The sequence below is a fragment of the Bombus huntii genome, chromosome 15 (genome assembly GCF_024542735.1).
Source record: "Bombus huntii isolate Logan2020A chromosome 15, iyBomHunt1.1, whole genome shotgun sequence".
NCBI lineage: Eukaryota > Metazoa > Arthropoda > Insecta > Hymenoptera > Apidae > Bombus > Bombus huntii.
Window position 1 is genome coordinate 550682 of NC_066252.1, and position 16175 is coordinate 566856.

The 16175-nt window shown below is 32.3% G+C and overlaps 1 protein-coding gene across 7 annotated transcripts in view; it reads right to left on the reverse strand.

The window, feature by feature from the left end:
• The window catches only part of LOC126873802 (uncharacterized), a 114205-nt gene that overhangs the window by 28378 nt on the left and 69652 nt on the right, over positions 1 to 16175 (reverse strand). The window contains exon 1 of one of the 7 annotated variants that reach the window (XM_050635041.1): positions 9812 to 10308. The exons of the other annotated variants lie outside the window; for them this stretch is intronic. Within the exon in view, the coding sequence (XP_050490998.1) occupies positions 9812 to 10156 (345 nt within the window). The 5' untranslated portion in view covers positions 10157 to 10308. Of the gene's footprint in view, positions 1 to 9811; positions 10309 to 16175 lie in introns of those variants that run through there. 7 annotated transcript variants of the gene reach the window in all.

A 16175-nucleotide genomic window follows, 5' to 3' on the forward strand; every position in this document is an offset into this window, starting at 1 on the left:
GTATGCCAATTCAGGTTTATACGAATACGTATAAGTAAAAGAATAGAAATCAAATACATCTTTGTTTCATTCTCTAAATATTATAACGAGTATTTTATTTTAGACAGGATGTACACTCGTGTATATTATGTGCATTTTTACATATTTAACTTTCTCATAAATGTATAAATATCCGTAGTTCAATTAACTAATCAGTGGTAGATTTTCTTTTTATTTTCTACTATTGTTTATTACGTTTATAAAATTGTTATCACGTTGAGTTTCATTCTTGTAAGCTTTTAGTAAAATCGCATTATTGGTAATTACTTACTTATGATTGTAACAGCATTAACAACAAATTTTGTTAATTACCCACAAAATCTTTCATTAAAATCACCTTAATACTCTTGTTCTAAACAATTCTCTTAATCTTACAATTTCACTGATATCTGATTACAGTATTTTATCATCGATAATTGATTAAAATCTTATTAATTACCTACAAATCTTTTATTAAAATCACCTTAATAGTTTTACTCTAAAGAATTCTTTCAATCTTGCAATTTCTTTAAAAATATAATCAAACCGTCCATTTTCGTCTCTACTATAGTTTATTATTTAACTACCGATAATTCCAACTTTCTTTAATTATCCATAATTGTTTTGCTCTTACTTCAAATAATTCTCTCAATACTATAATCTCCTTAAAGCAAACGCGTTTTTGAGCGCAATATTCCTCGACTTCCGGTTCAGATCCGAATTAAAACCACGAACGAAGTTTCACCAGTAATTCCCAACGACTTTTCGCCAGTAGAATCCTTCGAATAAAAAGACTAAATGATAGTAGACAAGAGTAACCAAGGAATTTATCTAGCTTTCACCCTGGAACCTTCGCTTCCTTTCTCCTGCCTGCTTCTTATCCAGCCATCTTACTCTGCCATTGGAAAGATAAGTCTCTAGCTCCCATGTAAGGATACAGAGCCCTTGCGTGAGTATCAAATACTTACGTAAACCGTTTATCGCAGAATAGGCAACTGTTTTTACAATTGAACCGATGGTCAAAACTCGTATATAACTATAAACCGGGTTCTGACTCATACAATTGTGTGCCGTTACGTTAGTGTCTGCATGGTTGAGGAATTAAGATAAAGAGGGCCGCTTTATGAAGAAGAAGATGATGAAGCACAAGAAGAAACGAAGAATGTGAATAAAAATCGTACAGACGACTTGGTACGTTGATGTCGATGAACTTTGGTGATTTCAATGCTTCACGAGACTTTTGGCATTACACACGTACATGTTATTTGATCCTGCTACATTCTTTCCCTCACTTACAATTTACAATCCCATTATATTTTTCTAACAGTAAAAGCTATCTTAACAGTTTGAACGAAATATGAAAAAAATTTTATCGCTATGCATAATTTTCTCCTTCAACTCTATATTCAACATCTTCCTAAGACATTACAAGTACTTTTTGTTTGTTGAAATTAAAGCGGGATTGAAACATGAAAATTCGAGAATCGTGGCAGGGTTAAATGAAATATTTGAAAAGTTATTAATATATATTGAGGAGACAAATCCTAATCCTTTTAAACTATAAAACTATGATGAACTATCCAGAATGAACGCTTTAGAGAATAATTATTTACTTGTCATTAAGATTTCTTGCATTTTTGGTATCGAAAAGTATATACTTGCAGTTTATTGTAAAAAAAAAATATTAATAATTCAGCTATGTAGATGTAATAACATTCAATATGTGAAATTTAGAATAATACATTGGATAGCTTGCCAGAGTCTCTCTCGAGCTATACTATAAATGGGGTAAGATGATCATCTTATTTGGTTAAATGATATTACGAAATAATTATACATTAATTTGTTTGAACAAGATGATTTTTCTTTGAATTATTTCTATCTATCAAATAGAATAACATTTTGTATGGTTTCTTAGATAAACAAATATTTTCCGAACAAGTTCCCTGAATAATTTCTGATACAACTTACGTTAGTTACGTAAGAAGTACAAATTTTTAAATAATCTGGATTTATTGTTTGTTATCCAAATATACTTAAAGAGCAATTAAAGGGAAGCAAAGAGTTATTCGAAGACGATTTCTTTGATTTCGACATAAAATAAAATTACAATTCCCGATTGTATCTTATTTTTAAAATGCAGATGATAAATTGGTTGAGGCGTCTTAATATTTTAAGATAATATGTTTTATTTTGACATTAAATCAAATTTGCCCACATCTGGTTCCCTACTGGAAACGAGAAATGAATGCTAGATCGAGAGCATTTCTTTCTGAGTGGTAATGAACTTGGCGGAATTCGATTACGAAGACGAGTATTAACGAAACTGTGTTTTTTGCAATCTTAATACTTGTTTGGCAAGTATTCAATATAGAAATATAGTGTTACAGTTGTCATAGCTATATATATTATATAATTTTATAACTCTAACATTTCTTTGTAGTTTTAGTCGAAGATCTTGTACGATATTTTCTTTCTCTTTTATCCGTAGATTTTTATCTTCTAGTTATTTCTAATGAAAATCATTCGTCATTTTTAATGAAAATTACGTATTTTTATATTGTTAATTTTTAATCAGAAGTTCGTGTACCTAAATTTTTCATTTTTCATTTTTCCTCAGAATCTTTTTTATTTCCCAATTTTGTAGGTTGTTTGTTTCTTAGATCTTTAATTTCTAGTCGAAAATCTTTATACTTGTATATTTGTTGTTTTCGACGAATCCAGAACATTGGAATCAATGCTCTGCGAGTGATATTTTTATTTTTGACACGACCAAGCAAGGAAGTGTATTTTAGTCACGTGCAACACGTATACGAGCAGAACACTTCACGTTTCTCATTGAACGTTCAGGTTCAAAGAAATCTTTATTTCTTATCAAAGTTATCAGCGAAAGGAGAAATTAACTTCTTAATAACTTACAGATAAATCAATTTTTTTTAAGTTCCAACCACAACACAAAAACTAGACAAATTATAGTAATCTATAGTGACAAAATCAGAGCACGCTGAGATAAATATCTATATTTTTAATGGCTTTAAAGTTATTAGGATATTTAAATAAAGAAATCATCTATGAATAGTTTTAAGATATAAAAAATGTATAATTCATAAAAAAAATTTAATGGTGAAATTAATACTTATAATAAAGAACACCTATAAAGAATTACAAATCAGCAAGTTGAAAAGCTTAAATTACGTGATGAGTTGCAATTAATTTAGAATAAAATGTCAGTAAAAACAGTTAAAAATTTGTTTACCGAAAAGTTTGAAAATAATACTAGATAATACTACAATAACTATAGCAGTTTATAAATGAAAAGAGAGAACATTATTTCCATATAATATTTTAATTCAAATTCGCGCAAATTAGTGAGATCTTCCTTATATATGGAGAATATTAATATGTTTCAATCGTGTTTTACTTTAGAACCTATTTCTGCGAAACGCGATACAAACTTAATTCTCAAAATAAAATTTTCCATTATTCCACAAATTTCTACGATATCGAAGAATTGGAATCATAAATCTCGATATAAATTTAAATCCGAGCTGAGACTTTTGCTTTCGAGCGGTCACTCGAGGAATCTTCTACTATTTTAAACACGGTGCTAGCGTGACAGGATTAAATCTCTCGAGTATTCTTCTTTGCCCTACTTTGATCTAATTCTAAGAAATAAAGCGACAAAGCCAGCGAATGTACCACGTATTGTGACGAAATAGCATCATTGTGAGAAGTAATGAAGAACGTACGCGATATGCCGCAGTAAAGCTACAGCACCCAGTTTAAACTACTTTAATTCATTTAAGCATCGAAACTGCATATATACGGCGTTCTAATATATTTTCAAATGAAACTTCATTAAAACTGCTTACGATAAGAAATAGAGTAAATAGAAAAATATTGTTTAAAGATTTATCGAAATACTATATAATATGACACTTTAAAACGAAAGTTTATTACTATTATATAAAAAACATATTAGCATGCAAGAGTTTCAGAAAGCATTTCCTTCTATAAAAAATTGAATTCATTTTTCACCTTTTAGATATACATATAATTCCTTAAGTGATGCCATGTACAGATTCTATCGTTCAAAAATTTATTAGAAATACAAAAATAAATTTCTTTGCGTATTATAAACATACATTTATGTAGTATTAGATATATAAATTTCTCAACACATAAAAGTTTAATTATCAGAAGATTTTCATTTATTGCTGCATTTTGAAAGTTATCTACCGTTTTATCTGGTTGCTGTAACGTTTGCCATCATATCGTACGCTAACTGCAGCAATTTCTTAACCGTGTTATACGAAACTATGTTTTGTCAGTACCATGTTATACGAGAGTTTACTGTATGTAATTACATAGATTGTTGACTTATTTTTATCTTGTATTATAACAAGAGCGAGTTCGTTATCATTTCCTCCGTCTTCCAAGTTATTACATTTTTTAATGAAGACTCGAATGATTTATTGGAATGAGTTATATCTTCTTGTCTGATTTATATTATTCTATATTAGAACCTATAGAATAGATGAAATATAAATTAAATAAGAATTTATAATTCACTTTATTTTCTTCATTTTCGATCATCAAATATATTGACCAAGTTTAGTCAAAAGATTCAAGAATACATTGTGTACAGTTTATTAAAAACGTTGCTTGTAACGTAAGGTTATAAGTAATTAAAAATGGGAGATTTCAGCGAGTATGTTTAAAATGCTGAATCTAGAATGTTGAAGTATTAAAAAACTTAGGTAAAAACAGAAATAATCACAAAACGTACAATTGGTACACAATATCAAAGGAAAAACTAACAGAGCTATAAGAATCCGAAATACTATAACTGGAAGAAGAGGAGGAAGAGGTATTACATCAAGTAGCCAGTATAAGGAGCACAATCGAAATTACAGCGTTTTTGAATGACACAGATATAAAGCACTAAGCTTAAACTATCGTCCGATATATTAATATATAAAGAACCTAACAGAATTAAACAGAGAAGAATATCTAAATTACATACTACGAATAGTTTTCATTTCCGACATACATATATATATATATATATATATATATATATATATATATATATTATAATAATATATATTATTAAAAAAAAGTTAAGAAATATAATATAACGTATTAAAATAATATATATATATATAATATATAATATTATTATAATATATAATTAATACGTTATATTATATTTCTTAACTTTTTTTTAATATTTAGTATGTATTTATCTTTGTGTATGCAGCACAGTGGTGTATATATATCATAAATCTTTATATATATATATATATATATATATCAAGATATAAATCAAGATTTATTATTTATCTAACTGTAAGTTTAATTTTCTTATGACTCGTTGCATATAATTGAAAGTGTTTTTCACTTCCTCTCTATTATTAATGATTAGTGTCTGGACGGAGTCTTTTCCTTATGGAATTTTTTCTCCTTGCATATCATATTGTTGGTATGTACACAACACAATACAATACTATATGTATATAAGTATATATACGCAATTGTATACACTAGCATAGATACATATTAACCATTAAGAGAAAGTTAAGTAATATAATTTAAGTAAATAAAACACAATAAAATAACAATATAGTATAGTGTAAGAAAGTACTAAGAATGCAACTATCTCTTTGTAATAGACCCTAGGCTTTAAGTACAAATAAATTGTTATTATTATTAAGTAATTAAGGAGACAATACGGATCAATGATAATTAAAGACGTAAAGTACAGAAGAAAGTAAACATTATTTTAAGTACCACGTTTTAACATTAATCTCCTATGTAATTGTAAATTTCTGTCGAATTGTAATACAATTGTAATAAAATTCTTTATGGTAAGATAATCTGAGGTAATGTAGAAAAATAACAGAGAAATTATCATGTAATTTGTATTGCGCGCTTTCGTGGAAAGTCTGCACCGGAAGAAACACGTCTATCAATTTGTTCAACGAGTTATCAGAAGTTATTGAGTTATGCGTTGAAAAAGACGTAGAATAATCAAATGAAAAGACGTCTTTATGAATCATTTGATGCATAATCTAATTTACGATTTAATTGTCGTTTTAATTAACGATATTCAACGTTGCTTACATTCTGATACATACACTCTAAACGGAATTATCAATTTCGATTCTTTGTGTTCTTTTTAGATTCATATCGCTGAGAAATAAAAATAAATTCCTTTGTTTCCAGCATGTTTAAATGTTTATAACATTTGCGTCAATATCTTTATATCCAGTATGTATAAAAAGTAAGTGTAGAAACTAGTATCACTACTATTAGTTTCGCATCTCCTATATCTGTGGAGATCTGTAAAAAGGAATCCATGAAAAATTGACCTTAACCTTGAAATTCAAGATCAAATTCTTTCCACTGAGTTTCACTAGTTTTTGGACTCGCTTTATTTACGATATGGTTATATATAGCCAGATTATTGTAGCCAGACTATTGCGTATGTACACCTGATATACCTTTATATATCACATTTCTTCCTTGTTTCTTTCTTTTTCAATCTACGTAATAGCAATTCCAACGTGTCAGCTAAGCAGTTCCGGATTTGTATTTCTATAATATATTTTGACCACGTTTCTTAAGAAAATTACATGTTAATTTTAGGCAATGGAAAGCACGTTTAATTTAATGGTGTAATTATTCAATTCAATAGTAAACTTTATCCGAGATGTAAATATATTATAAATAACATTAGTTTTATATGAATATCTCTCTAACTCTAACATCTAACATCATTTTGTAAGAGAACGGTTGAGTTGCCTTGAATCTTAAAGTCGAGGTCAATTTTATACAGACTTTTACAAATTTCTATCGATCCAAAGGTGTAGAATCCCGTTGTGGGGGTTTTTACACTTACAATTTATACAAGAGACTTTAGTTTAGACAAGACTATAGTTTTTTAATGGACGAAGACATAAGAAAGTATTTTCATCTTTTAATGATAGAAGAAATGTTTTCACATCTTCTTAAGATAGAAGAAAACATCGCAAAGTGAGATTAAACGATTTCGAATAGAATATTTCTTGATAAGGAGTCTCTTTTAAAGGCGAAGGTATTTCACAAATTCATTTCGTGTTTTTTAAATATTTCTTCGAAGGCATAATTTTAAACGCGTTTATCTCGAAAAGTGATTTTCACGCGTTTAATTCCTTTTTACCAGATCACGTCACATATACATAGTATACATACATGGTATAGAAGCTACAACTGTTACAAGATATTTATTGAAAGTACACATTTCGGAAAGTGCACCAAATTATTTGGATAGTCAATTATCCATTGCATTAATAAGCACAATAAGTAATGAATAATGAGACAATCTTTATCATTAATTGTATGGTTAAAACTTTATTCATGCTGTATACTAATTCTTCACGAAGTGTATGTGTAATTTGTACGTACGAAGGTGAGTCATCTAAGAGTTTAAGCTGAAATATTTTTGATATTATTAATTATGTCGGAAAACGTTCCGGATAAAAGTTGAATGGCTTCAAAGGGAACATGTTTCAACGTTATGCAGGTTTTTTGTAGATGGGCGAGCGAAGGAGAAAGGTTATACGGAGTTCAACTTCGTTCTTTTAAATGGAATCATATATTTTTTAATACATTAATCGATGCAGCTCGAGATTCTGTATAAAAAATTATTAACCTACTTATATCGAAAAACTATTAGTTTAAAGATATTTTAACTTATAGTTTGTAAAACTTATCGTATGAAAGACAAGGAAAAACGTAAGGCACAACTTTTGTATTCGTTTTTCTTATCTTTCATACGATAAGCTTTAGAGACTAAAAGTTAAAATATGTATTAAACTAATAGTTTTTCTCGAGCTGTATCGCTTAATGTATTGAAAAATATATGATTCCCGAAAGAAGCTTAAATTCTTCAAATTTTACTATTATAATTACGATAGTCGTATTTTATTATACAGCCAACAAAATTTAAAAAATGTTTGCATAATGAACATAATGTATTCCTAAGAAAATTCTGTGGTAAGTGTCGAATACTTTCACGAGTATATAAATGAAGACAAATTTCTGTTGAAACATTTATGTACAAACAAAGATTCGAAGGCGAAACTCAGACAGAAAACGTAGCATGCTAATCAGTTGTGCGAAAAAGACGCAATCTTCCGGTTGTCGTTTCAAAAGGTGTGACAATAAGCAAACTCGTTGTCGGGTGAAAGATTTAAGTAAATTCATTGAAGATCCCTTGTGAAACGCAAAATACTCTGAGAGAACAGTTCGAATCTTAAAAGTGCGGTGACTCACGGCTGAGAGAAGTGAATAGCTGTGGTTCAGAAAATTTTCAAGTGGAACATTGTCTATGCGATGTATTTAATACATCAAATTAAAGACGATGAACGATAATTGAAGAAGTCAAGGCAAGAAAGGGATAAACCGCATTTTTGGCGAAATTATATCGTTAAGCGTTCCTTTGTGTCTGTCCGAGAGCGATTTCTTAGTACTGTGAAATAAATCAGAAATAAAAATGAGAAGTTTACTTTGAAGATATCGAATAACATTATTTTAAATTAATATTTACAAAGATAATATGTTTAATCGGATATAGTATCCGTTTGATATTTTAGTTGCTATAAATTTAATATCAATTAATATAAAGTAATTAAAAACCAATTTACTAACATAAAGGAGAATAGTTAGTAGAAAGTAGAATACTAGAATATAAATAGTAGAATAGTTAAAAATATAATAGTAGAATAGAAAATAGAATAGTAAATAAAATAGTAAAAAAGTATTAAAAGGAGTATATTATATTAAAAAGTACAAAAAAGTATTAAATAGAGTGTTGGTATCGGTAAATCTATCTTGACAATATCGAAGTATTATTTTCAATTAATTTTCACGAATTTGTCAATACCATAAATTCATCATCGATTAATATAAAATTGATTTAGCCAAAATCAATTTCCCTATATTGGAAACAAAACATAAAGTCGAGCATTATTACCGTATCTACTTTAAAAATGTTTAATGATATTATCCGCGATCAATATTTCCAAGAACGATATCCTACTCTCAAAATACTACTCAAAATTTTAACTTTATTATGCAGTAACAAAAACATCAGCGACCCGATATCAAACTATTAATAAAGTATTGATCTCGGCATGAACTAGCTGCGTAAAACAAATAGAAAATACAAAGAATATGGATAAAATCTCATTTCGATAAAAATCCAAAGTCAACGATAAAATCCAAATAAAAGATTATTACAAAAAAGGAACGTTGAATTGCACCAACGTAATTCGATATAAAACACAAAATCAAGACTCGCGTGAAATAATTGCTAAAAGATCAACATCGAAACAAAGACCATTCCAAAGAAACGAACCAATATAATCAACGCGGCTAATATAATTCGATACAGAGCCAAAGTGAACAATTAGATAAAATACCTTGGGAAGCTAAACAGATATCTTAGGAATAACGAAAGATCATTATAAAAGGAAGAATCATAAAATTCACCTAGTCCGCTCCAGAAATTTTTCAATAACGTGTCAAAAACAGGAACGTGTCATATTTTTCCTCAGCTACGATAAACCCGTAAAAGCCGACCGCGTTCACTTATTATCCAATCATGAAACAAGGAATTAACACGTTGTAACTCTCACCCCAATGCCGTGGTAAATCCTATTAGTTTCTATTTTCATCGATGATCGATGACAAAGAAAAGAAAAAGGAGGAGAAGGAGAATCTTCAAACGGGGAGAATCACCAATCACCTTTCGTACAGGACATCGATACACGTTGCAGGATAGGTCGCAGTATCGCGGTGTAGCCGGCTCCTTGATGGCAGACACTCGATAGCCCATCTCATCCTCGTCCACGTTGATCCTTCGTTCCTTCTCCGATGTATCTACAAACCCTCTGTTGTTCTCCATGATCAGTCTTAGACGATTCTTCTCCGTTTTAACGGTCTTCGGGTTCTGTGGCATCGCACGAGGAAGAGGGATCATCGAGTTGCCGCGTGTTCTGACTTCGAACTCGCTCGTCTTTGACGGAGAAAGCTCTCTTCTTACACCAGACGTTGTTTGTCTTAAGCTCCTTTCCCTATTTTCACCCGGCATAACTTTTCTTTTCTCCGATATTTTATTATATCCTGTATTATTTTTCCACCTTTCTCTGTTTTATCGTTTTTATCGTATTCTGTCTTCCTGTAGTCAGCTGATCGGTCAAGGAGCTTCGATCGGACAGAGAAATCGAGAGGTTAAATCGAAAGTTTAAGTCGAGAGGTTAACACGAAAGAACGGTGGAATGACGCGTCGCGGCGCCCGGTGTAACCTGGCTGGTCCGACGTCGACGCACACCATCAGAAAACCTCTCTTTTCCAGGTCTCGACCCTTCTTCATCCACCGAGGGGCAGCTTCATCGCGCTCCATCGGGCGTCGAGTGCGTCGGCACGCATGCGTCGAGGCAAAGATTTTCGAAATGTCCCTCTGGCATTTCATCAACACCTCATCTCGACTGCGCCAAGAGCCCCTTTCATCTGCCGGTTCCTTTTCGCGACTTGGTTAATTATTATTTTTCACGTGCCGTTTCGTTTGTACTTGTTGCTTGTCCGACTGTTTCTTGCTTCGTTACTCGAAAACGTAGCGACAGACCGTTTCTACGGGCCTTAATTGGTACGCTGACCTCTTGAGAATTTTTGGAATGTGTCGTCGAGCGAGGAACTATTTTTTTCTTTGCACTTCTGACGCTGGTGTAGAGAACGATCGAACGATACGATTTATAAAACGGACCAGTTATCCACAGTGATCGCTATGCATCGTAAAATCTTGAAACTGGAATTAGGAATGTAGTTACGTACCTGTCAAGTACAGTCTTTTCCCGGATACAGTGCGAGGAACTTTCTTTTCCCTTCTTATTGTAATTTTTGTCTTTTAATGCGAAATTGTTTGTTGTAATTAACGTTTATTACATTCTATGTCTGGAAGGTTCTGAGTGATCTTAGAATTGTAATTTGTAGAATTTCGGACGCTATTTTATCGAAGGAACAATCTTTCCGTATACTTAATCTTGTACACTTGGTATTACGCTTTATAATTCTTAGTATTATATCTATCGTAGTATCTAGCTGAAGTTGATCTAGGAAGAATTTCTGTTCTCATTCACGATTCTTTAAAAATTTCGTTTCCCTTCGCAATGTTATTTTCCTCGTGACACAGTCGATGGTTTGGTATTACAGGTTCCATTTATAGTTGCACGGTACCACTCGACTCGTTTACGACCCACGTTTTGCCATTCGTTTCGCAAATCAACCGGACGCGCCTTTTGCGGTGAGAGATAAAGAAGGAAAATCAGCTTTCTTCCTTCTCCTGTCTGACTTCTTCCGAAGAAAATTTCAACTCGATATCAACGTCTTACTTAATCTTATTTTTCATTACCTTATTCGGTCCTTAATTCCCAAATAAATTTGTCCAAAAATACAAGAGACGCATGGTATGTTCAATGCACCTCTCACTTTCTTTAGGCTTTCACTATCGTAAAAGAATCTTAATACCACGCGAAATCGTAGTTTGCTCTTCCAATTTCTTGCGAATTTTACTTTAAAAATTTAGTACATTTCGAAAGAAAATCACTAGCTACCTCGATAAATCCTGTCATTCGATTTTCCTCAAATATATGACGTTTCGAAAGGATTTCCAGAATTTTTCAAATCATTGGTCGTAATCCAAAAGATCGCCCATTCTATTCAAATCCTCTGTTCAAACATACATCCTTTTCAATTTCCGTACGAGCGTTTCTACTTTTGAAGCTATTTCCCAAGGAAATCTATCGGTCTCTTCTTTACCGATCTGTGCTCGTTAAAGAAATTTCTGTTTCTTTTCAATTACAGGGATTATCGAGGACTCCTTCGCACTGTGAACATGCACCACTCCGACTCGACTTGAAAATACACGTTATCCTGTGAACAATCGCGACTCGCTGGAACGTCGCGTTCGATTCGTTATTTTCTCGCCCGAACGAGATCGAAAAGTGCCCGAAGGCAAAGGTATCGCGGTTCAAAGCGGTTCATCCGTCAAAAAAATCAAGATAACGAGGTTTGACAGAGTCGCGCACGTTTTCCCATACCATGGAACGCTCGCACCGATATATCGTCAGGGGAGATTCGTTTTTAAGTACGATTCAATCGTCACTGTCGCTTCATCGCCGTTTCCGGGGAGCATGGAGCACCGTTCACAATCGATTCACTGTTTTATACGAATAAAGCGTTCTTATCTCACGTTGTTCGCACTTTGTCTTCTTCTTTTCCTTCCTTTCTTTGTTCTACCAGTGAAATTACGAATCGGAACGAAAAAATTACGATGAAAAAACGTTAATGAATGGAAGGCGATAAAACCGGAAGATCGAGGAATAACGAGGTATCGACGGGTACATGAGAGCACGGAGCGCGTTCAGGACTACGTAGTGTTGGTAGCTGAAATAAACTGACGTAGGTTAGGGGATCGAAGAACAGCTGGGCTCGGCCTGGCTGCTGTACGCCATCACTGACTCACTCAACCTCTTCTCTCACTCTTCCACTCCATCCTTTATGCAATACCTCTCGCTCTTCCAACACTGTGTCTTCTTCTATCTCTCTTTTTATCCTGTTTTCTCTCTATTCTCCCTCCCTCGCTCGTGCACACTCCATGGATCCGTGACTGTCCTTTTCCTTCTTCGCTACTGGATAAATTCGTTTCTCTCTTGCTCTGCCGCTGTCGATGCTACGTACGTCCTTTCTCTGCTGCGTGAAATTGTCCTGCCTTTTTTGACGTTTCGATTGCGTCTTTGATTCATTGGTTTTCTCATAACGCACAAAGGATCGTTCTCTTTATCTATCGAGTAATATTAAGTTTTTTTTTCACTTTTACGACAGTTTAGTCTTTTTTAGAGCCGCTTTTTATTCTCTCTTATTTTTTATTTTCTTGGTTGCTTCTGTTTTATGGTAAGCTTTAGAACACGTTGTGTAATTGCATTTTTGCGTGCACCGTTTCGTTAAACAAGAGGTTGTTTCGTTTTTAATTTCTAGTAGAAGTAACGTTACGTCATCCGTCATTTCATCGACTTCTTTGCGTTTTTATATTTATATACTTGAGATTATTCCTTTGTTCGCACCATACTATTATTCTTATTTCTCTTTTTTTTACAGTTCACACCATGCACAGCGAAATAGCGAATATTTACTCAATTTACAATGACCTATTTTATTACATATGTCAAGAATTTGTTACTAAATTTCTATCCTCAGCCTAAAATCATTTTTTTCGTGCTTCTGCGTAAATCGCAATCAATTTCAAACAAACCTGTGAACGGAAAAATCTTCGCTTACTTACTTTTCACATACCTACTAATATAATGTATGCAAGGTTATTTATTTCCCCTCATTCACGTTTTTCTGTAAACTACATTTTCTCCTTTTTTCCACACAAATTCCTTTCTTCTATTCGCTGTATCTTTAAGAAACTACATACTATTTTATACTTAGAATTATTATCTTTCCTATCGATTGTATCACCTCCATGTTTTACTTTATTCTTATCTTTTTTCTGTTATATTTACTCTGTTTCACGGTTATTGAATGTTTTATCTGGGATATCTAATCAAAATCCTTTTTTCACCTCATTAGGGATGAGTTCTTGAGCGTAGATGGATCAGGAAACGAATTGGCGCCTTGGTATATCGATTAGAATGCAACGTGCGTCAAGTGGAAGGTGCTCTTTATTGTTCTTCGTTATCGCTGGTTATCAAATACTTCGCATATTATTCTGTATACCGTATTTCCTTTATTGATAAAACGGCGTTTGTGGTGTGTGATTTAATCAGTGATTTCGCGATTTATCCGTAAATTTGTTCCGATTGCTCTACTTTGTGCAATGTGTACATTACGTCAATAATAATACTGACAGGAAAAGGTCGAAGGCGATATTTCTTTTTCTATTAAAATTCATGTCACCTTCCTTAATAAAAAATCTTCGTATTTCAAATAAAAGACATATAAAAGGTTCGAAATTCTTTATATAAACAATATACTGCTTTGTTTTACTGTTGTATTTTTACTTAAAACGTTTGACCCATAATCATTTATAAAGGCAGAATAATTGTATGCCTATTGTTACGAAATCGATGATACGATGATTGTTATATTTAATATTTGTGTCGCTTACATGCATTATATTAATAATAATATTCTAATCAATAATAATAATAATAATAATAATAAGAAGAAGAAGAAGAAGAAGAAAAAGAAGAAGAATACACTTATGAAATAATAAATAAAATAAATATATATGTAGTACTATGTAGTTCTATATGAATATAATGTAAATTTTATTTATGGAAAACAATTGATGTAAGCTTTCGAGATCTTTAGAAATTTATCGATGTATTCATGCATATTTATATAATTTGTATGATTTTTAATTCTTTATAAATTGCTCGTATTTAAGATTTTTTAACTTTATTTTTGCAGAATTCAGTTTCCATAAGATATCATATTAACCCAAGTATTATTTTGCAAAATTAAAGTTACAATGTCTTTTAAACTATCGTTTTCAGACACAAAAACCTTGACCTCTTTTTGTTGAGAAATAGATCCATCTGTAAAAATGGCAATGTTAATAAATACATAACGCGATATTCGTACAAAATCTCCATTCTAAAAAAAATATTTCTTGAACGAAAAATATGACGATGACCTAATAATTTTTCCAAGTACACAGATATTCCAGAAAACTCAGAAGTTTATATCAAATCCAACAGCCACAGTTTCTACGCTGGAAGCAAGGGGGAAAAATCGTAGCTCGATTCCCCATGGCGTGATACACTTGAGCCATTTCGTGGGACAGAAGAAACTCTGATCAATAACATTACCCCAAAGAGAGGCGGCAACCCCTCTGCAACGACTACTCCCCCATGATGGTGAGCGCATGCCCACGAATTAAACGGCATCCCTTCTTGCGATTTCACCATGCTAGCTTCCCCTCTTTCTAAGAGAGAAAAGACGAAAAATAAATATGCGGCAGAGCAAGAACAAAGAGACACCGCGTTTGTACGCGACTTTTATTCAGGCTAATCAGCTGACCTTGATCGTGAAAATATTTCTGATGAAGGAAAACCGGATATAAAATATGATTTCGTGCAGAACCGTGCCAAATATATTTTCCATTGCATTACTCAAAACTATAAATCGCAAGAAGATGTAAATATTCGAACGATCGGAGCGCTCACCTTCCTTAACGTCGATTTTTAGAAGAGAAAGTGAAAACACTTGAGGGACTAGGCCCTTCTCCTTACTGCGCGGAGTCCTAGCGGGCTCTAACGATTTTACAACTGCAACGACTTTGATATTCTTTGTACGATGGTCAACGCGGACGCATTTCAAGCAGTATTCTACGCGATCTCGAATATTACGAATTAACGTTGCGCTTTTATAAATTTTTATAAATTTTGCGATTTTATATACATCTTGTTAGTTTTCCACACATTTATCGTCGTATCGTAAAGATTATGTATGGTTGTAAAGCTGATAGTTGGAAGCGATTCAAAGCCAAAAGGCAAGAATGAAATAAATAAATATACAAGAAAAAATAGTTTGTCTCATATAATCCCACTTCTGATATGTGGGAAAAGGATTTAATTTATGGTATCTTCTTCCTGTGTCTTCATTTCCTCTTCTTAAAACCGACGGTGACGAAGGCCAGACAACTGATCCCATGGTTGGTATCTTTGAGTTTTCTTACAAAATTTATACTTTTTGGTTGAATATTTTAATATGAAAAAGCTTCGATTCTTTTCCTTTTCCTTATGTCAAGGTTGATCGATATAAAATTTCAAACTCTTACATGACATCACTGTATCATATAATTAGTGTATTTTCGATCTATCGCGGGGAGACGCGATCGACGGGAGTCGTAAATTCCCGTTACGATTATAAGAATCGACGCCACGAACAGATCGATCCCCTTATTTCTTGTGGGATAATAGAGGTGATTGATGTGGTATAACACTGCGATTAACAGGATTATAAAATTTATATTTCCAACACTTAATACACTCAAGAGTTACACCGTTACGTGTGATATAAATGTCGTAGACGATACTTTGAAG